At 32.6% G+C, this 23,482-nt stretch overlaps 5 protein-coding genes and 2 pseudogenes across 5 annotated transcripts; 1 reads left to right on the top strand and 6 right to left on the bottom strand.

Moving 5' to 3' along the window:
• Positions 1-1,280: 1,280 nt before the first annotated feature.
• LOC135149698 (cullin-3B-like) lies at positions 1,281-4,230 on the top strand (annotated as a pseudogene).
• A 1,897-nt stretch (positions 4,231-6,127) lies between these two features.
• On the bottom strand, positions 6,128-8,868 carry LOC135149697 (chromatin remodeling protein EBS-like; annotated as a pseudogene).
• A 1,265-nt stretch (positions 8,869-10,133) lies between these two features.
• Positions 10,134-11,621, bottom strand: LOC108202340 (chromatin remodeling protein EBS-like). Its single transcript, XM_017370726.2, has 4 exons — positions 11,549-11,621; positions 10,589-10,931; positions 10,432-10,500; positions 10,134-10,212 (listed from the first exon to the last, which is right to left on the bottom strand). The coding sequence occupies exons 1-4, from the start codon at positions 11,619-11,621 to the stop codon at positions 10,134-10,136; spliced, it is 564 nt and encodes a 187-aa protein (XP_017226215.2).
• A 1,463-nt stretch (positions 11,622-13,084) lies between these two features.
• LOC135149763 (chromatin remodeling protein EBS-like) lies at positions 13,085-14,572 on the bottom strand. The gene is made up of 4 exons (XM_064085605.1): positions 14,500-14,572; positions 13,541-13,883; positions 13,384-13,452; positions 13,085-13,163 (listed from the first exon to the last, which is right to left on the bottom strand). Exons 1-4 carry the CDS (start codon positions 14,570-14,572, stop codon positions 13,085-13,087), a joined length of 564 nt encoding a protein of 187 aa, XP_063941675.1.
• A 1,463-nt stretch (positions 14,573-16,035) lies between these two features.
• LOC135149764 (chromatin remodeling protein EBS-like) lies at positions 16,036-17,524 on the bottom strand. Its single transcript, XM_064085606.1, has 4 exons — positions 17,452-17,524; positions 16,492-16,834; positions 16,335-16,403; positions 16,036-16,114 (listed from the first exon to the last, which is right to left on the bottom strand). Exons 1-4 carry the CDS (start codon positions 17,522-17,524, stop codon positions 16,036-16,038), a joined length of 564 nt encoding a protein of 187 aa, XP_063941676.1.
• Positions 17,525-18,987: 1,463 nt separating this feature from the next.
• Positions 18,988-20,476, bottom strand: LOC135149761 (chromatin remodeling protein EBS-like). Its single transcript, XM_064085596.1, has 4 exons — positions 20,404-20,476; positions 19,444-19,786; positions 19,287-19,355; positions 18,988-19,066 (listed from the first exon to the last, which is right to left on the bottom strand). Exons 1-4 carry the CDS (start codon positions 20,474-20,476, stop codon positions 18,988-18,990), a joined length of 564 nt encoding a protein of 187 aa, XP_063941666.1.
• Positions 20,477-21,937: 1,461 nt separating this feature from the next.
• Positions 21,938-23,426, bottom strand: LOC135149752 (chromatin remodeling protein EBS-like). Its single transcript, XM_064085591.1, has 4 exons — positions 23,354-23,426; positions 22,394-22,736; positions 22,237-22,305; positions 21,938-22,016 (listed from the first exon to the last, which is right to left on the bottom strand). Exons 1-4 carry the CDS (start codon positions 23,424-23,426, stop codon positions 21,938-21,940), a joined length of 564 nt encoding a protein of 187 aa, XP_063941661.1.
• Between the last annotated feature and the right edge of the window lie 56 nt (positions 23,427-23,482).

Below are 23,482 nucleotides of genomic sequence, written 5' to 3'. Positions count from 1 at the left end.
AATTAAAAATTGAAGATAATCTCAAAGTAAAGGAGCTAGCAAAATAAACCATAAATAATGCAGATTTGTTGTAATTCCTTATTTTAAATTATGAATATGATTAAGTACATAAAATCTTTTGATATGTATCTTTTTGAATTAGTTATTAGTCGTTTGATTTTTTTTTGTTATTTTGTTGCGCTTCTCATTTATTATTTTAATAATTTTAATTAGTTTAAATAATTTTCGACTATCATGACAAAGTTGATCATATTTCTATTGTCAAGATTTTATTTTCCTTTTATTCTAGTTATATTATTTTATAAAAATGTTATACCATGAACTTTTATGATATATGCTTGTTACTTGTGAAATGAATTTAATAATATATAAAGATTAATAACTATGTACGGTAAATATAAAATAACATGTGGCAAAAAAAATTAACAAAATAATATTCATCTTAAACTGTTTATGTATAATGAGAACATGAAAGAAAAAATTATAAATAAAACAAATTAAAATATATTTAAATAAAATGAGAAACATGCATGAGAAAAATGACCGACATCTTAATTAATACTACTTTATACTTGGATATGGATAGACACATCACTCTTTAGAAAAGTTGTAACTGATTTTGTAATTTTGTGTAGTTAGCATGCATTAGTCATTACTCCCTCCGTCTCAAATTGACTAAAGTTTGACTGAAATTTATTAATATTTTATTAATTGATACTGTAAAAATTAAAAATATATCATTAGAAATAATTTTAAATAAACTTTAAGATATAAATTTTCAGTTTGACCAACAAAAATAGAAATGTGAATGGGACCGAGGGAGTACTTCTTAAGCGTTTATATCATCTTTTGAAATCCATAAGTAACAAATTTTGTAATTTTATGTAGGGAGCATTACTCTTAAAGTGAATACGTACTCAACTAAATTAAAGGATTTCTTGAGTTCATTCTCTGCAACTTACAAGATTTCAAAGCAAGGTTCAATATTTTAAGTACCAATTTACATTGAAAAGAGCTAGAGCAGGTTGGTGTTTTCCTCAAGTACAATCTGTTTAAAAAAAAATTCTGATCATTTCTTTAATTCTTGTTCTTTCTTAGACTGATTAATTACATGCATAAGAATTTTGTATGGTATGATTGTGTTGTGTCTGTATTCTCCTTAAAAAAAAGTGTTTATGTTAAAGTCAGTTCAATTCTGATCAATTTTGTACTACATGATTGTGCTGATCGAGTTCATTTTCCGAATGGTACATCCGTAGATTGAGTTAAGAGTTGAAGAGATGGATATTAATCGGAAGGAACAAAAATTTAAGAGGCGCAAGGTTGTTGATGCCAAGTATGCCGAGAAGATTTGGAAAAAATTGGAGCATGCTATCAGTGAAATCTACAATTACAATGCTTTTCGTCTTAGCTACGAGGAACTCTATAGGTAAGCCTCAATCTTTCACTTATTTACTCTTTTGCATTGATTTTCAGTTGCACCAGTGAATTGTTTGCTACTGCATTTCTCTTGTTTATGTTTGTCAAAGTTGCTTGCATCTTGTTGATTGTTATTCACTCTGATACATGTAACAGGATCTTAAAGTGTATTTTGCTACTAGTCTTGAAACATCTGTAAACATTTATCATATCTGGGACTTCCCATTAATTCCATCAGTCCGCAGATATATAAAAATGAGATAATTTTAAATTAGATATTGAAGAATCACCCTATTGGAAAATTATGTGATAGACACATGGAGTTTTGATTTGGGAAATTGTTTCTTGCAGTAATACTTTTAAACTAATGTTATCCATTGTCACACTTTAATTATAAACAATTGAATTTGATACAAAATCGATTCTTAAATGGTATATGTCATATAGAAAAAAGAATCGGGCCATGATACTTTTAAGCTAATGTTACCCATTATCACATGTGGACAATTATAACGTTGTTCTATTATTACAATACACGATTGAAGAATTGATACAGAATTCTTAAATGATATATTTCATAACAAAAAAGGAAATCGGGCTGAGGTTAAATATATAGCAATTTGCACTTGAGAGACGCATTCTAGAAATATAACAATAACCTTGCATATTAATTCCCAACTCAAGCTCCCTCTCTTTGTTTAACTAGGGTTTTTCGCTGAGCTTTTGATCTACTTGACACACACTAGCTCTTACCATCAAATTTTTTGCATTGTTGAAGATGTTCATCATTTACCTTTCTGCTTGTAAGATTTCATTAAAATTGCCATTGTAGCTGCATCATTTACCTTTCTGCTCGTAAGATTTCATTCAAATTGCATTTGTAGTTGCACCATTTACCTTTCTGCTCACAATATTTCATTAAAATTGCATTTATAACTGCATCATTTACCTTTCTGCTCGTAAAATTTCATTAAAATTGTGTATGTTAGAATCTGCAAAGATTATTGTGATATCTGGATACTGCCTCGAAGTTTACAGACTCATATATGCAATGCCTTGTGACTGCAAAGTCTGCAAGATGATGTTTCTTATATGTTTTCTTCATTGTCTTAGAGATGCATATGAAATGGTATTGCACAACTTTGGCGAGATGCTGTATACAGGGGTAGAGTCCACTATGACTGACCACCTAAAAGAGATTTCAAAAGGTTTAGAAGAGGCCAAAGATGAGTTGTTTCTGGAGGAAGTCCACAGAAATTGGGTTGATCATAAGAAGCTTTGCAGATGATCATGACATTCTGAGTTACATGGACAGGACTTATATTCCAGATAGCCATAAAAACCCCTGTACTTAAGCTTGGCATGGATCTTTGGAGGGACGTCGTTTTACTGTCCCCTAAATTAAGACCAGGCTTTTGGATACGCCAGGCTTAGTGAATATGCTTATGGGTGACAAGCTTGAGGAGCCTGAGAAAAATGTACAATTTGTTTGCGGGGGTTCCAGATGGTCTTTCAATGATGGAGCTGTGATGGCTTCTCACTCAGAGAAACCGGTGAACAGCTTGTTACTGATATGGAAAGGGGCAAGAAATCCAGTGTAAAGTTTGTTAAGTTCCTCTTGATGTCAAGGAGAAATATGATAATATAATATATCTGGCATTTAGCGATGATAAGACATTTCAAAATGCTTTTGATTCGTCGTTTGAAAGCATCTTTAATCTGAATCCTCACTCTGCTGAATTCGTCTCATTGTTTCTGGATCATACACTGAGGAAAGGTCTGAAGGCAGTCAGTGAGGAGAATGTTGAGGCTGCCCTTAACAAGATAGTGATGCTCCTCCGTTACTTAAAGGAGAAAGATGTTTTTGAGAAATACTATAAGCAACACTTAGCTCAACGGCTGTTATCAGGAAAATATGTTTCTGAAAATGCTGAGAGAAGTCTGATTCTTATGCTAAAGGCTGAATTTGGATATCAGTTCACCTTAAAATTAGAAAGAATGCTCGCGGATATGGTAACTTCTCAAGAAACAATGCAGGGGTTCTATTGGGCCCATGATGCTGAGCTGGTAAACAGTCCTACATTGGTTGTCCAAGTTATGACGACAGGGTCATGGCCTCCCCAGCCCACTGTCACTTGCAACCTGCCAGCCGAAATTTCAGCTCTCTGTGAGAAGTTCCGCTCTTATTACCTAGGAATTCATGCAGGCCGTAGATTGTCTTGGCAAACAAACATGGGCACAGCTGTCTTGAAGGCAATCTTTGGGAAGGGGCAAGAGCATCAGTTGACTGTATCCACTTATCAGATGTGTGTCCTCATGATGTTCAATAATGCTGATCAGTATAGCTATAGAGAGATCGAGGAGGCTACAGAGATCTCTCCATCAGACTTAAAGAGGAGCCTGCACTCCTTGGCTTGTGTCGAGGGAAAGAATGTACTGAATAAAGATCCGGACACCAAGGATGTCAGTGAGGGGGACTTATTTTCCGTGAATGAAAATTTCACTGGCAAAAGGTACAAACTAACTATAAGAACTGCTTCTGCTCAAAAGGATTCTGATTCTGAAAAACTAGAGATAAGGCAGAGGGTGGAGAAAAACCGAAAGCATCATATTGATGCTGCAATAGTACGGATAATGAAATCAAGGCTAGTGCTGGATCATACTGATATCATTGTGGAGGTCACAAAGCATCTGCAGTCAAGATTTCTGCCGGACCCTATAGTGATTGGAAAAAGAATTGAAGATTTGATTGAGCGTGAATATTTGGAGAGGGATGGCACTCGAAGAAACTTGTACCGATATCTTGCCTGACTCTGCAACTTCAGGCTATTACCAGATATCTTCAGCTCATCTTTATTTTCTGTTGGAGTATAGTACTCTGAATAATTTTCCTTTTAAAGCATAAATTTGTCTCTTTTTTTTGAATATTTGCGATCTGTAAAGGATAAATGCTTGCTTATTCGGGATCTGAGCCATATTCTCTGATCAACTCTCTTATAGCTACAATGGTGTAAAATTTCCATCGACTGGTTAACACCTGATATATGGTTTTCTTCAACAGAAGTAAGGCTTGTCTGTGAAAAACCAGCAAGCAGACAACGAAAATTTAAGCATTTCTTTTACTAATTCTCGATATGTGAAAAGTGGAAGAAATAAATGCACTTGAAATTAGAATGCTAACTATTTAATTCCCTCGGATCCTGACATAATGCACTAATCATTTACTATTTTAATAACTTTAATTAGTTTAAATAATTTTCGGACTACCGTGAAAAAATTAATAAAGTTATATTTCTTCTGAGCATATGATGTCTTGATTTACCAAATTCATTTTTGTGTTTGATATAAAAATTGATCGAAGTTGTCAATTTGTACTCATGAATTTTTTTTAAATTTAACTTGTGGAAATTAAAGGTCACTAATTACAGCTACTTTTAAAGATGTAAGTACATATGCTAGTTTTTTCTAACCTAAAATAATTGCACAATTTGGAGAAAAATGATTGAAGTGGGAAAATATATCCCATTCATTAGATTTTTTTTCCATTCATTAGATTTTAAATGCTTGAAATTTTACTTCTGTCAAAGACAATGACATGCTGGAATTAGCATTTTTCATAATGAGTATCATAAAAAATTGATTAAATACTTGGATTATAGATGATTGACTAAATAATCATTTAGTCATATATTATATTATATTGGAACAAATGTTTTATATTAATGTAAAAACGGCTAACTCCAAATCTTTTTTCTGGTACAAGATGTACTGCCTTACTTCTCCCCCGGCTAATTGTGCCTTTTGTATTACATTTGTTTTGTCATTTAAAGGAAAAAAATGTTGTGACATAGTGATGAAACAACAATTGACCGCAGATAATATCATTTGATCTGAGTTTATATTTCTTTTTTGCTCTTCTAAAATTTTATAAATACAATATTTGGCCCCTGACTTTTTATTTTTTCTAGATTGAAAATATTACTCCTCAAATTCTTATTTAGTTAATTAATTAGATGCATGCAAGCATCCTATGCTTGTTAGTATTTTCTTCTTTCTTTTTTTCAATCGCCATGAAACTTGAATAAACTTGAATTCTAAATATTTCTAACTCATGAAATTTGATTTCACTTAAAATAACTCATTTTCAATGAGCCATGTTCAATCTTGGTCCAATCAATACATATATTTGAACAATCATAAAAGATAAACAAATTGGTAAGAATATCATAGATTTTAAAGAAGAAACTCGAATCCTAATTATTTCTAACCCATTGATCAATGTAGGCATGATACAACTTAACCATAATCTTTATCAGATCATAAATCCAAAACACCTGCTAATGCACCAGGTAGGGGCTCCTTCTACAATCACATAGACCTGCAAATATGGGGTTGAGCATTTAAAGGCCACCTACAAAGATAATCAGCATGTTAAGATCATGTATAAGAATCAGATCATGTGATTGTTAAGGATTCTAGGATAGACGTTTAGTGATTTTACTTTCTCATTAGTTCAACATACAAAAGATTGTTAAGAAATGATAACATCCGATGACCCTCAAATCGGTGTTAAGAAATGCAAGCAACACTAAGTTGTGAGAAATGCATAACACTAACTACATCACACAGAGAAGAAAAGAAAAAAGAGGTACATGAAAGTACAAAAAGAGGTCAAAATGCTTATGTGTAGCAAGGAGAGTTCTTCAAATCAGGCACACTCATCACAGACATAGCTGCTCAGCTGCCTTGCCCGAGCACTTGTCATTTTGACGCAAGCTGGATGGTACCTACAAATAGAGTGTACAAAATCTAAGAAAATGCATATAAATATAAGTCCACTTATCCAGTAAACCAGACTATGGTAAGGCTTCATCCTGAAAATTTTCTATTAAAAAGGAGCAGCTCTAGCATATGGACATTTGATTTCAAACTATTAATAACAAAGATATTGCATATAGAAACTAATTAGAATTAACATATATAGAAAAATTTAATGGTCATACCAGTCTTGGCATTGGTCGCACTGGATCATTAGCTGGTCAGGATTGTATGGCATTTCACACTTGCAGAACCTTCAGTTTATAATATGCAAAAAAGTTGTCAAAAAAAATGAGGGAAATATATATTAACCAGGAAGAGTTATAAAATGCTCACACTGCAACGCGATCCAATGTAAATTCTCCGGTGGAAGCTATGTACTCAAAGCGAGAGTAGTAATCCTCAACACCAACTTGGTCAAGCTCACAATAAGCCTTAAACGAGTGCACAACACACTTTCCTATAATGGTCTCGGCACTTGGAAATCATAGTGATCAGAGAGGAACACTTCCTTTTCCCCATGAAACTGTCTTCTGCCACCAATAGCCTCCTCGGGCCTGTAATACCATCTTACTTCGACAGTAGTTTCACCTTTGTTGTTAGCTTCTAATTTCTCCACGCGAGCAACATAGGGTGGCTTATTAGGCTCACAAGGTTGCATAAGCACGCAATCCCCAGCTACATAACATCAAGAATTTCATCGATATGAAAAACAATACACTTCCTCCTCGAGGCCAACATGTATATTCACATACACTTTTCAACGGCAAAAATTTGACCACAAATAACTTTACAGTGACAAAAATTATGCTTATGAAACAAGAAATGTATTCATGTTTTGAAACTTGGGACAAATAAAAAAAATCATATACATCCGGTACTCTCTTTAATTAAGAGTTTCATAGAAAAGAGAACTTAATTTGCACTTTTACCAACAAAAATTTTTGATAAAAAGAAATTTTATGTGTTAAAAATTCTTATTAGAATTTAAAACCAAAAAGAATAAAAATCATTATGGTAAAGAGGACTTGCTGCCCAAATAAGACCCGGACCACAAAGGCAGGTAGAACAAAAAAATAACCATATAAACTACAAAAGTGATGTATCATGTAATTGGACACATCAACACAAACCATGATGAATCAACAATCAAATTATAGCACACATCGTATCTAATGTTTTGGGGGAGGGGGAGGATGAAGTCAGAGAAAAATGGAGAGAAGGGGAGGGAAAGAGGGATGAGGGTGAGAAAATGAGGGGGAGAGATGTGGATGAAGGGAGAGGAGGAGGGGAAATAGAGAGATCACCTTTGATAACTTGGTTGCTTCCTCTAACAGTGTAAGAAATGGAGTTTGGTTGACATCTTTTGTATTTGCCATTGAAAGTTAAACCTTTCTAATAAAAAACACCAATTTTGTGAGGAAACGTTGTTAAAGACTGAGTAGTTTAGTATAGTGGGGAGAAAAGTGTGTTAATTCTTGATATAATTTATAATTTAGAATCTTACTAGTGTATTCAATTCAAATTTATTAGAAATATTTTAATTATGTATCCGGGTGTATTAAATTCGCATTGAAATAATATTGTTGGGTATTCTTCAATATTGATTTTAATTAATTATCTTCATGTATTTAATCAAGATTTTAAATATGCTTAAAGATATGATGATATTATTAAGATATTATATGAAATCTTTTTGGAATTTATAAATGAGGGATTATTAGGGCACTTGAGATCTGTTAGTTTATTATGTGTTTTTAGTAATCTCTACTCAATACATAAAATTAAAACATTTATCATAGAAGATTTTATCTTAACTTCACTACATTGCGCATATAAAATTAAAATTTACCGTTACAGATTATGATTTATATATCCAAAAAAAAAGAGGCCACTAAGCTCAGATATTAACAAATCTTCATTATTATCGATTTGACATCCTGAATTTATTATTTTTTCACAAGTTGTTTATGCCTCAATTTATTATTTTTTCACAAGATTTATGCCTTTCACAAGATGTTCGCATTCCTTAATTTATTATTTTTTCTTTTCATTCCTAATTTAAACTTTGAATAATTAAAAGAAATGAAATATTATTTACAATATTTTTAAAAATAAAAAGTAAGTTTCAATTTAGTATTAAAGATAAAGTTATTATGATATGATTTATATGTCAATTTATTAAAAAAAATAATGAAGAGTTGTCTAAAAAGGGGATGAACTTGACATTTGACTCTGTTGTCTCACATTAATTTTTGTGTTAAGATGTTTGTGTATTTATTTTCTTATAAAAAGAAGGCCAGATAATTAAGTGTGCACTTACGTTTTTTAAAAGGGATAACAACAAGCCAGCCTACTTGAGCTATCTAGAATTTTTATTTCTACTAATCTCAATAAATAGAGAAATCAACAAACTAAATGATAATAAATTAAAATTCAATAGCATACCGCAAATTCTGAAACTAAAAGAGTGATTACAACTGTGGTTAATGGTCATGCTAATTCGAGTAATCCTTTTCAAGTTTGATGGTCTTCAACCAAATTTTCTAAGATTTTTTCTTTTTTCCTTTTTTTGATAAAAATTTTCTAAGATTTGATTCTAATTAGTGTGGGGAGTTTAATGACCCTCATTTGTTAAATTTAAAAGTGAATTTTCCGTTAAAAGAGAATTTCATAAATAATCTATTTCATTTAAGTAATATTTTTCAATGGAATTTTATATATTCTGGAAAGTTGTTTAGATAAGTTAACGTTGATTTTTAATGACATGCCAATTTGCACAAAATAAAATAAGAGTTTTAATTTTGAACAATTTTGAGCTTATTTCTTAGAACTATTTATTTCTCAAAAATATCATTAAAATTTAAGCGATGTAGAAATTTTTTACATGATTAATTTATTTCAATATCATCCTTAATTAAATTTTATCTACAAGAAAAATATATAATTTTTCATCCTATAATTTTGAATTGTTTACACTAGGTCACACTTCTCACTTTGGCATGGCTTGAAAGAAACATAACAGGAGTTGGACAACAAATTTGATTTCACATAGGATAACTCATTTTCAATGAATCATGTTCAATAGTTGTCCAATCAATACATACATTTGAACAACCATAAAAGATAAACAAGTCGGTAAGAATATCATAGATTTTAAAGAATAAATTTGAATTCTAATTATTTCTTAACTCATGAAATTTGATTTCATTTATAATAACTCATTTTCAATGAGCCATGTTCAATCTTGGTCCAATCAATACATATATTTGAACAATCATAAAAGATAAATAAGTTGGTAAGAATATCATAGATTTTTAAAAAGAAACTTGAATAGTAATTATTTCTAAAACTCATTGAGTGTAGGCATAATACAACTTAACCACAATCTTTATCAGATCATAAATCCAAAACACCCGCTCATGCACCAGGTAGGTGCTCCTTCAATTCTACAATCACATAGATCTGCAAATACGGGGTTGAGCATTTAAGGGCCACCTACAAAGATAATTAGCATGTTAAGATCATGTATAACAATATAAGATTTTTGGCAATATCTTATTCACTTTATACATGTACTTCCGTACAGACCGATGTGATTGTGCTTTGTTATTACAGGAGTATGAAAAAGGTTCAATTTGACATATGGATTCCAGGATAGACGTTTAGTGATTTTACTTTCTCTCATTAGTTGAACAAAAGATTGTTAAGAACTGATAACACCCGATGACCCTCAAATCGGTGTTAAGAAATGCAAGCAACACTGAGTTGTGTGAAATGCATAACACTGACTAGATTACACAGAGAAGAAAAGAAAAAGGAGGTACACAAAAGATACAAAAAGAGGTCAAAATGCTTAAGTATAGTCATATACCTGGCAAGGAGAGTTCTTCAAATCAGGAACACTCATCACAGACATAGCTGCTCAGCTGCCTTGCCCGAGCAGTTGTCATTTTGACGCAAGCTGGATGGTACCTACAAATAGCGTGTACAACATCTAAAATGCCTATAAATATATAAGTCCACTTATACCGTAAAATAGACTATGGTAAGGCTCCATCTTGAAACTTTCTATTAAAAAGGAAATTGCAGCTCTAGCATATGAAATTTGTCTCAAATAACTATTAATAAAAAAGATAATGCATATAAAAACTAACTAAAATTAACATATATAGCAAAATTTAACGGTCATACCAGTCTTGGCATTCGTCGCACTGTATCATTAGGGTGTCAGGATTGTACGGCATTTCACACTTGCAGAACCTTCAGTTTAGAATATGCAAAAACGTTGTGAACCAATTTAACCAAAAATAAGGGATATATTAACCAGGAAGAGTCATAAAATTCTCACACTGCAACACGATCCGTTGTAAATTCTCCAGAGGAAGCTTGGTACTCAAAGCGAGAGTAGTAATCCTCAACAGCAACTTCTTCAAGCTCGCAATAAGCCTTAAACGAGTGCACAATACACTTCCCTATAATGGTATTGGCACTTTGGAAATCATAGTGATCAGAGAGGAACACTTCCTTTTCCCCGTGAAACTGTCTTCTGCCACCAATAGCCTCCTCAGGCCTATAATACCATCTTACTTCGACAGTAGTTTCACCTTTGTTGTTAGCTTCTAATTTCTCCACGCGAGCAACATAGGGTGGCTTATTAGGCTCACAAGGTTGCATAAGCACGCAATCCCCAGCTACATAACATCAAGAATTTCATCGATATAAGAAACAATACACTTCCTCTCCTCGAGGCCAACATGTATATTGACATACACTTTTCAACGGCAAAAATTTGACCTCAATAACTTTACAATGACAAAATTTATGCTTATAAAACAAGAAAGGGTTTTTGGTTTGAAGCTAGTGTGCTCAAATATTAGTACTGTCTTAAAGGACAAATAAATAAAATCATACACATCACGTACTCCCTTCAATTAAGAGTTTCACAGAAAAGAGAACTTAATTAATTTGCACTTATATATACCAACAAAAAATTTGATAAAAAGAAATCTATGTGTTAAAAATTCTTATTAGAATTTAAAACAAAAAAAAATCATTATGGTAAAGAGGACTTGCTGCCCAAATATAAACTACAAAGGTGATGTATCATGTATGCATATTGGACTACATCAACACAAACCATGATGAATCAAAAATCAAATTATAGCACACATCGTATCTAATGTTTCGGGGGGGAGGGGGAGGATGAGCGGAGAGAAAAATGGAGAGAAGGAGAGGGAAAGAGGGATGAGGGTGAGAAAATGAAAGGGAGAGATGGATGAAGGGAGAGGAGGGGAAATAGAGAGATCACCTTTGATAACTTGGTTGCTTCCTCTAACAGGGTAAGAAATGGAGTTTTGGTTGACATCTTTTGTCTTTGCCATTGAAAGTTAAACCTTTCTAATCAAAATCACCAAATTTGTTAGGAAACGTTGTTTAAGAGTGAAGAGGTAGTTTAGTATACCGGGGAGAAGTGTGCTCATTCTTGATATAATTTATAATTTCCAATCTTACTGGTGTATTCAATTCAAATCTATTAAAAATCTTTTGATTATTGTAATCCAGATGTATTAAATTCGTATTGAAATAATGTTATTCTTCGATGCTGATTTTAATTCATCTTCAGGTATTTAATCAAGATTTGCAAAGATGCTTAAAGATATGACGATATTTATAAGATATTATATGAAATCTATTAAATTGTTCTCTTGTTCAAGACTCTTTGATTTTTTTGAAATTTATAAAATGATAAATTCTTAGGGTGAGATTTGTTAATTTATTATGTATATTTGGTAATCTCTACTCAATATGTAGGATTAAAAACATGAATTATCGAAGATTTTATCTTAAGTTCACTACACGCATAAATTTAAAATTTACTGTTACATATTATGATTCATATATCAAAAAAAAGAACGACGCAAAGCTCATATATTAACAAATCTTCATTATTATCGATTTGACATATTGAATATAATTTTAGATACTCAGCTTCATAGTCTAAATGAACATTTATATTTAGAAAATTAGTATGGAATTACATTTGAGCATAGGATGTCTTGGTTCAGCAAATTCATTTTGTGTTTAACATAAAAGTTGATAAAATTCATTTTAAAGAATAAACTTGAATCCCAATTATTTCTAACTCATGAAGTTTGATTTCACATAAAATATCTCATTTTCAATGAGCCATGTTCAATCTTGCTCCAATCAATATATATATTTGATCAACAACCATAAAAGATAAACAAGTTAGTAAGAACATCATAGATTTTGAAAAAGAAACTTAAATCCTAATTATTTCTAACCCATGGAGTGTAGGCATAATACAACTTAACCATAATCTTTATCATATCATAAATTCGAACACCTGCTCATGCACCAGGGAGGGGCTCCTTCTACAATCACATAGACCTGCAAATATGGGGTTGAGCATTTGAAGGCCACCTACAAAGATAATTAGCATGTTAAGATCATTATAACAATATAAGATTTGTGGCTATTTCTTATTCACTTTATACATGTAATTCCCTACAGATGTGATAGTGCTTTGTAATTACAGGAGTTTGAAAAAGGTTCCGTTTGACGACATAAGGATTCTAGGATAGACATTTAGTGATTTTACTTTCTCTCATTAGTTCAACATACAAAAGATTGTTAAGAACTGATAACACCCGATGACCCTCAAATCGGTGTTAAGAAATGCAAGCAACACTGAGTTGTGTGAAATGCATAACACTGACTAGATTACACAGAGAAGAAAAGAAAAAGGAGGTACACAAAAGATACAAAAAGAGGTCAAAATGCTTAAGTATAGTCATATACCTGGCAAGGAGAGTTCTTCAAATCAGGAACACTCATCACAGACATAGCTGCTCAGCTGCCTTGCCCGAGCAGTTGTCATTTTGACGCAAGCTGGATGGTACCTACAAATAGCGTGTACAACATCTAAAATGCCTATAAATATATAAGTCCACTTATACCGTAAAATAGACTATGGTAAGGCTCCATCTTGAAACTTTTCTATTAAAAAGGAAATTGCAGCTCTAGCATATGAAATTTGTCTCAAATAACTATTAATAAAAAAGATAATGCATATAAAAACTAACTAAAATTAACATATATAGCAAAATTTAACGGTCATACCAGTCTTGGCATTCGTCGCACTGTATCATTAGGGTGTCAGGATTGTACGGCATTTCACACTTGCAGAACCTTCAGTTTAGAATATGCAAAAACGTTGTGAACCAATTTAACCAAAAATAAGGGATATATTAACCAGGAAGAGTCATAAAATTCTCACACTGCAACACGATCCGTTGTAAATTCTCCAGAGGAAGCTTGGTACTCAAAGCGAGAGTAGTAATCCTCAACAGCAACTTCTTCAAGCTCGCAATAAGCCTTAAACGAGTGCACAATACACTTCCCTATAATGGTATTGGCACTTTGGAAATCATAGTGATCAGAGAGGAACACTTCCTTTTCCCCGTGAAACTGTCTTCTGCCACCAATAGCCTCCTCAGGCCTATAATACCATCTTACTTCGACAGTAGTTTCACCTTTGTTGTTAGCTTCTAATTTCTCCACGCGAGCAACATAGGGTGGCTTATTAGGCTCACAAGGTTGCATAAGCACGCAATCCCCAGCTACATAACATCAAGAATTTCATCGATATAAGAAACAATACACTTCCTCTCCTCGAGGCCAACATGTATATTGACATACACTTTTCAACGGCAAAAATTTGACCTCAATAACTTTACAATGACAAAATTTATGCTTATAAAACAAGAAAGGGTTTTTGGTTTGAAGCTAGTGTGCTCAAATATTAGTACTGTCTTAAAGGACAAATAAATAAAATCATACACATCACGTACTCCCTTCAATTAAGAGTTTCACAGAAAAGAGAACTTAATTAATTTGCACTTATATATACCAACAAAAAATTTGATAAAAAGAAATCTATGTGTTAAAAATTCTTATTAGAATTTAAAACAAAAAAAAATCATTATGGTAAAGAGGACTTGCTGCCCAAATATAAACTACAAAGGTGATGTATCATGTATGCATATTGGACTACATCAACACAAACCATGATGAATCAAAAATCAAATTATAGCACACATCGTATCTAATGTTTCGGGGGGGAGGGGGAGGATGAGCGGAGAGAAAAATGGAGAGAAGGAGAGGGAAAGAGGGATGAGGGTGAGAAAATGAAAGGGAGAGATGGTGAAGGGAGAGGAGGGGAAATAGAGAGATCACCTTTGATAACTTGGTTGCTTCCTCTAACAGGGTAAGAAATGGAGTTTTGGTTGACATCTTTTGTCTTTGCCATTGAAAGTTAAACCTTTCTAATCAAAATCACCAAATTTGTTAGGAAACGTTGTTTAAGAGTGAAGAGGTAGTTTAGTATACCGGGGAGAAGTGTGCTCATTCTTGATATAATTTATAATTTCCAATCTTACTGGTGTATTCAATTCAAATCTATTAAAAATCTTTTGATTATTGTAATCCAGATGTATTAAATTCGTATTGAAATAATGTTATTCTTCGATGCTGATTTTAATTCATCTTCAGGTATTTAATCAAGATTTGCAAAGATGCTTAAAGATATGACGATATTTATAAGATATTATATGAAATCTATTAAATTGTTCTCTTGTTCAAGACTCTTTGATTTTTTTGAAATTTATAAAATGATAAATTCTTAGGGTGAGATTTGTTAATTTATTATGTATATTTGGTAATCTCTACTCAATATGTAGGATTAAAAACATGAATTATCGAAGATTTTATCTTAAGTTCACTACACGCATAAATTTAAAATTTACTGTTACATATTATGATTCATATATCAAAAAAAAGAACGACGCAAAGCTCATATATTAACAAATCTTCATTATTATCGATTTGACATATTGAATATAATTTTAGATACTCAGCTTCATAGTCTAAATGAACATTTATATTTAGAAAATTAGTATGGAATTACATTTGAGCATAGGATGTCTTGGTTCAGCAAATTCATTTTGTGTTTAACATAAAAGTTGATAAAATTCATTTTAAAGAATAAACTTGAATCCCAATTATTTCTAACTCATGAAGTTTGATTTCACATAAAATATCTCATTTTCAATGAGCCATGTTCAATCTTGCTCCAATCAATATATATATTTGATCAACAACCATAAAAGATAAACAAGTTAGTAAGAACATCATAGATTTTGAAAAAGAAACTTAAATCCTAATTATTTCTAACCCATGGAGTGTAGGCATAATACAACTTAACCATAATCTTTATCATATCATAAATTCGAACACCTGCTCATGCACCAGGGAGGGGCTCCTTCTACAATCACATAGACCTGCAAATATGGGGTTGAGCATTTGAAGGCCACCTACAAAGATAATTAGCATGTTAAGATCATTATAACAATATAAGATTTGTGGCTATTTCTTATTCACTTTATACATGTAATTCCCTACAGATGTGATAGTGCTTTGTAATTACAGGAGTTTGAAAAAGGTTCCGTTTGACGACATAAGGATTCTAGGATAGACATTTAGTGATTTTACTTTCTCTCATTAGTTCAACATACAAAAGATTGTTAAGAACTGATAACACCCGATGACCCTCAAATCGGTGTTAAGAAATGCAAGCAACACTGAGTTGTGTGAAATGCATAACACTGACTAGATTACACAGAGAAGAAAAGAAAAAGGAGGTACACAAAAGATACAAAAAGAGGTCAAAATGCTTAAGTATAGTCATATACCTGGCAAGGAGAGTTCTTCAAATCAGGAACACTCATCACAGACATAGCTGCTCAGCTGCCTTGCCCGAGCAGTTGTCATTTTGACGCAAGCTGGATGGTACCTACAAATAGCGTGTACAACATCTAAAATGCCTATAAATATATAAGTCCACTTATACCGTAAAATAGACTATGGTAAGGCTCCATCTTGAAACTTTTCTATTAAAAAGGAAATTGCAGCTCTAGCATATGAAATTTGTCTCAAATAACTATTAATAAAAAAGATAATGCATATAAAAACTAACTAAAATTAACATATATAGCAAAATTTAACGGTCATACCAGTCTTGGCATTCGTCGCACTGTATCATTAGGGTGTCAGGATTGTACGGCATTTCACACTTGCAGAACCTTCAGTTTAGAATATGCAAAAACGTTGTGAACCAATTTAACCAAAAATAAGGGATATATTAACCAGGAAGAGTCATAAAATTCTCACACTGCAACACGATCCGTTGTAAATTCTCCAGAGGAAGCTTGGTACTCAAAGCGAGAGTAGTAATCCTCAACAGCAACTTCTTCAAGCTCGCAATAAGCCTTAAACGAGTGCACAATACACTTCCCTATAATGGTATTGGCACTTTGGAAATCATAGTGATCAGAGAGGAACACTTCCTTTTCCCCGTGAAACTGTCTTCTGCCACCAATGGCCTCCTCAGGCCTATAATACCATCTTACTTCGACAGTAGTTTCACCTTTGTTGTTAGCTTCTAATTTCTCCACGCGAGCAACATAGGGTGGCTTATTAGGCTCACAAGGTTGCATAAGCACGCAATCCCCAGCTACATAACATCAAGAATTTCATCGATATAAGAAACAATACACTTCCTCTCCTCGAGGCCAACATGTATATTGACATACACTTTTCAACGGCAAAAATTTGACCTCAATAACTTTACAATGACAAAATTTATGCTTATAAAACAAGAAAGGGTTTTTGGTTTGAAGCTAGTGTGCTCAAATATTAGTACTGTCTTAAAGGACAAATAAATAAAATCATACACATCACGTACTCCCTTCAATTAAGAGTTTCACAGAAAAGAGAACTTAATTAATTTGCACTTATATATACCAACAAAAAATTTGATAAAAAGAAATCTATGTGTTAAAAATTCTTATTAGAATTTAAAACAAAAAAAAATCATTATGGTAAAGAGGACTTGCTGCCCAAATATAAACTACAAAGGTGATGTATCATGTATGCATATTGGACTACATCAACACAAACCATGATGAATCAAAAATCAAATTATAGCACACATCGTATCTAATGTTTCGGGGGGGAGGGGGAGGATGAGCGGAGAGAAAAATGGAGAGAAGGAGAGGGAAAGAGGGATGAGGGTGAGAAAATGAAAGGGAGAGATGGATGAAGGGAGAGGAGGGGAAATAGAGAGATCACCTTTGATAACTTGGTTGCTTCCTCTAACAGGGTAAGAAATGGAGTTTTGGTTGACATCTTTTGTCTTTGCCATTGAAAGTTAAACCTTTCTAATCAAAATCACCAAATTTGTTAGGAAACGTTGTTTAAGAGTGAAGAGGTAGTTTAGTATACCGGGGAGAATTGTGCTCATTCTTGATATAATTTATAATTTCCAATCTTACTGGTGTATTCAATTCAAATCTATTAAAAATCTTTTGATTATTGTAATCCAGATGTATTAAATTCGTATTGAAATAATGTTATTCTTCGATGCTGATTTTAATTCATCTTCAGGTATTTAATCAAGATTTGCAAAGATGCTTAAAGATATGACGATATTTATAAGATATTATATGAAATCTATTAAATTGTTCTCTTGTTCAAGACTCTTTGATTTTTTTGAAATTTATAAAATGATAAATTCTTAGGGTGAGATTTGTTAATTTATTATGTATATTTGGTAATCTCTACTCAATATGTAGGATTAAAAACATGAATTATCGAAGATTTTATCTTAAGTTCACTACACGCATAAATTTAAAATTTACTGTTACATATTATGATTCATATATCAAAAAAAAGAACGACGCAAAGCTCATATATTAACAAATCTTCATTATTATCGATTTGACATATTGAATATAATTTTAGATACTCAGCTTCATAGTCTAAATGAACATTTATATTTAGAAAATTAGTATGGAATTACATTTGAGCATAGGATGTCTTGGTTCAGCAAATTCATTTTGTGTTTAACATAAAAGTTGATAAAATTCATTTTAAAGAATAAACTTGAATCCCAATTATTTCTAACTCATGAAGTTTGATTTCACATAAAATATCTCATTTTCAATGAGCCATGTTCAATCTTGCTCCAATCAATATATATATTTGATCAACAACCATAAAAGATAAACAAGTTAGTAAGAACATCATAGATTTTGAAAAAGAAACTTAAATCCTAATTATTTCTAACCCATGGAGTGTAGGCATAATACAACTTAACCATAATCTTTATCATATCATAAATTCGAACACCTGCTCATGCACCAGGGAGGGGCTCCTTCTACAATCACATAGACCTGCAAATATGGGGTTGAGCATTTGAAGGCCACCTACAAAGATAATTAGCATGTTAAGATCATTATAACAATATAAGATTTGTGGCTATTTCTTATTCACTTTATACATGTAATTCCCTACAGATGTGATAGTGCTTTGTAATTACAGGAGTTTGAAAAAGGTTCCGTTTGACGACATAAGGATTCTAGGATAGACATTTAGTGATTTTACTTTCTCTCATTAGTTCAACATACAAAAGATTGTTAAGAACTGATAACACCCGATGACCCTCAAATCGGTGTTAAGAAATGCAAGCAACACTGAGTTGTGTGAAATGCATAACACTGACTAGATTACACAGAGAAGAAAAGAAAAAGGAGGTACACAAAAGATACAAAAAGAGGTCAAAATGCTTAAGTATAGTCATATACCTGGCAAGGAGAGTTCTTCAAATCAGGAACACTCATCACAGACATAGCTGCTCAGCTGCCTTGCCCGAGCAGTTGTCATTTTGACGCAAGCTGGATGGTACCTACAAATAGCGTGTACAACATCTAAAATGCCTATAAATATATAAGTCCACTTATACCGTAAAATAGACTATGGTAAGGCTCCATCTTGAAACTTTTCTATTAAAAAGGAAATTGCAGCTCTAGCATATGAAATTTGTCTCAAATAACTATTAATAAAAAAGATAATGCATATAAAAACTAACTAAAATTAACATATATAGCAAAATTTAACGGTCATACCAGTCTTGGCATTCGTCGCACTGTATCATTAGGGTGTCAGGATTGTACGGCATTTCACACTTGCAGAACCTTCAGTTTAGAATATGCAAAAACGTTGTGAACCAATTTAACCAAAAATAAGGGATATATTAACCAGGAAGAGTCATAAAATTCTCACACTGCAACACGATCCGTTGTAAATTCTCCAGAGGAAGCTTGGTACTCAAAGCGAGAGTAGTAATCCTCAACAGCAACTTCTTCAAGCTCGCAATAAGCCTTAAACGAGTGCACAATACACTTCCCTATAATGGTATTGGCACTTTGGAAATCATAGTGATCAGAGAGGAACACTTCCTTTTCCCCGTGAAACTGTCTTCTGCCACCAATAGCCTCCTCAGGCCTATAATACCATCTTACTTCGACAGTAGTTTCACCTTTGTTGTTAGCTTCTAATTTCTCCACGCGAGCAACATAGGGTGGCTTATTAGGCTCACAAGGTTGCATAAGCACGCAATCCCCAGCTACATAACATCAAGAATTTCATCGATATAAGAAACAATACACTTCCTCTCCTCGAGGCCAACATGTATATTGACATACACTTTTCAACGGCAAAAATTTGACCTCAATAACTTTACAATGACAAAATTTATGCTTATAAAACAAGAAAGGGTTTTTGGTTTGAAGCTAGTGTGCTCAAATATTAGTACTGTCTTAAAGGACAAATAAATAAAATCATACACATCACGTACTCCCTTCAATTAAGAGTTTCACAGAAAAGAGAACTTAATTAATTTGCACTTATATATACCAACAAAAAATTTGATAAAAAGAAATCTATGTGTTAAAAATTCTTATTAGAATTTAAAACAAAAAAAAATCATTATGGTAAAGAGGACTTGCTGCCCAAATATAAACTACAAAGGTGATGTATCATGTATGCATATTGGACTACATCAACACAAACCATGATGAATCAAAAATCAAATTATAGCACACATCGTATCTAATGTTTCGGGGGGGAGGGGGAGGATGAGCGGAGAGAAAAATGGAGAGAAGGAGAGGGAAAGAGGGATGAGGGTGAGAAAATGAAAGGGAGAGATGGATGAAGGGAGAGGAGGGGAAATAGAGAGATCACCTTTGATAACTTGGTTGCTTCCTCTAACAGGGTAAGAAATGGAGTTTTGGTTGACATCTTTTGTCTTTGCCATTGAAAGTTAAACCTTTCTAATCAAAATCACCAAATTTGTTAGGAAACGTTGTTTAAGAGTGAAGAGGTAGTTTAGTATACCGGGGAGAAGTGTGCTCATTCTTGATATAATTTATAATTTCTAATCTTACTGGTGTATTCAATTCAAATCTATTAAAAATCTTTGATTATTGTAATCCAGATGTATTAAATTCGTATTGAAATAATGTTATTCTTCGATGCTGATTTTAATTCATCTTCAGGTATTTAATCAAGATTTGCAAAGATGCTTAAAGATATGATGATATTTATAAGATATTATATGAAATCTATTAAATTGTTCTCTTGTTCAAGACTCTTTGATTTTTTTGAAATTTATAAAATGATAAATTCTTAGGGTGAGATTTGTTAATTTATTATGTATATTTGGTAATCTCTACTCAATATGTAGGATTAAAAACATGAATTATCGAAGATTTTATCTTAAGTTCACTACACGCATAAATTTAAAATTTACTGTTACATATTATGATTCATATATCAAAAAAAAGAACGACGCAAAGCTCATATATTAACAAATCTTCATTATTATCGATTTGACATATTGAATATAATTTTAGATACTCAGCTTCATAGTCTAAATGAACATTTATATTTAGAAAATTAGTATGGAATTACATTTGAGCATAGGATGTCTTGGTTCAGCAAATTCATTTTGTGTTTAACATAAAAGTTGATAAAATTCATTTTAAAGAATAAACTTGAATCCCAATTATTTCTAACTCATGAAGTTTGATTTCACATAAAATATCTCATTTTCAATGAGCCATGTTCAATCTTGCTCCAATCAATATATATATTTGATCAACAACCATAAAAGATAAACAAGTTAGTAAGAACATCATAGATTTTGAAAAAGAAACTTAAATCCTAATTATTTCTAACCCATGGAGTGTAGGCATAATACAACTTAACCATAATCTTTATCATATCATAAATTCGAACACCTGCTCATGCACCAGGGAGGGGCTCCTTCTACAATCACATAGACCTGCAAATATGGGGTTGAGCATTTGAAGGCCACCTACAAAGATAATTAGCATGTTAAGATCATTATAACAATATAAGATTTGTGGCTATTTCTTATTCACTTTATACATGTAATTCCCTACAGATGTGATAGTGCTTTGTAATTACAGGAGTTTGAAAAAGGTTCCGTTTGACGACATAAGGATTCTAGGATAGACATTTAGTGATTTTACTTTCTCTCATTAGTTCAACATACAAAAGATTGTTAAGAACTGATAACACCCGATGACCCTCAAATCGGTGTTAAGAAATGCAAGCAACACTGAGTTGTGTGAAATGCATAACACTGACTAGATTACACAGAGAAGAAAAGAAAAAGGAGGTACACAAAAGATACAAAAGAGGTCAAAATGCTTAAGTATAGTCATATACCTGGCAAGGAGAGTTCTTCAAATCAGGAACACTCATCACAGACATAGCTGCTCAGCTGCCTTGCCCGAGCAGTTGTCATTTTGACGCAAGCTGGATGGTACCTACAAATAGCGTGTACAACATCTAAAATGCCTATAAATATATAAGTCCACTTATACCGTAAAATAGACTATGGTAAGGCTCCATCTTGAAACTTTTCTATTAAAAAGGAAATTGCAGCTCTAGCATATGAAATTTGTCTCAAATAACTATTAATAAAAAAGATAATGCATATAAAAACTAACTAAAATTAACATATATAGCAAAATTTAACGGTCATACCAGTCTTGGCATTCGTCGCACTGTATCATTAGGGTGTCAGGATTGTACGGCATTTCACACTTGCAGAACCTTCAGTTTAGAATATGCAAAAACGTTGTGAACCAATTTAACCAAAAATAAGGGATATATTAACCAGGAAGAGTCATAAAATTCTCACACTGCAACACGATCCGTTGTAAATTCTCCAGAGGAAGCTTGGTACTCAAAGCGAGAGTAGTAATCCTCAACAGCAACTTCTTCAAGCTCGCAATAAGCCTTAAACGAGTGCACAATACACTTCCCTATAATGGTATTGGCACTTTGGAAATCATAGTGATCAGAGAGGAACACTTCCTTTTCCCCGTGAAACTGTCTTCTGCCACCAATAGCCTCCTCAGGCCTATAATACCATCTTACTTCGACAGTAGTTTCACCTTTGTTGTTAGCTTCTAATTTCTCCACGCGAGCAACATAGGGTGGCTTATTAGGCTCACAAGGTTGCATAAGCACGCAATCCCCAGCTACATAACATCAAGAATTTCATCGATATAAGAAACAATACACTTCCTCTCCTCGAGGCCAACATGTATATTGACATACACTTTTCAACGGCAAAAATTTGACCTCAATAACTTTACAATGACAAAATTTATGCTTATAAAACAAGAAAGGGTTTTTGGTTTGAAGCTAGTGTGCTCAAATATTAGTACTGTCTTAAAGGACAAATAAATAAAATCATACACATCACGTACTCCCTTCAATTAAGAGTTTCACAGAAAAGAGAACTTAATTAATTTGCACTTATATATACCAACAAAAAATTTGATAAAAAGAAATCTATGTGTTAAAAATTCTTATTAGAATTTAAAACAAAAAAAAAATCATTATGGTAAAGAGGACTTGCTGCCCAAATATAAACTACAAAGGTGATGTATCATGTATGCATATTGGACTACATCAACACAAACCATGATGAATCAAAAATCAAATTATAGCACACATCGTATCTAATGTTTCGGGGGGAGGGGGAGGATGAGCGGAGAGAAAAATGGAGAGAAGGAGAGGGAAAGAGGGATGAGGGTGAGAAAATGAAAGGGAGAGATGGATGAAGGGAGAGGAGGGGAAATAGAGAGATCACCTTTGATAACTTGGTTGCTTCCTCTAACAGGGTAAGAAATGGAGTTTTGGTTGACATCTTTTGTCTTTGCCATTGAAAGTTAAACCTTTCTAATCAAAATCACCAAATTTGTTAGGAAACGTTGTTTAA

This window comes from Daucus carota, chromosome 9, assembly GCF_001625215.2.
Source record: "Daucus carota subsp. sativus chromosome 9, DH1 v3.0, whole genome shotgun sequence".
Taxonomy (NCBI): domain Eukaryota; kingdom Viridiplantae; phylum Streptophyta; class Magnoliopsida; order Apiales; family Apiaceae; genus Daucus; species Daucus carota.
The sequence above is the reverse complement of the archived record's forward strand: the minus strand, read 5'-3'. Positions and strand labels throughout refer to the sequence as shown.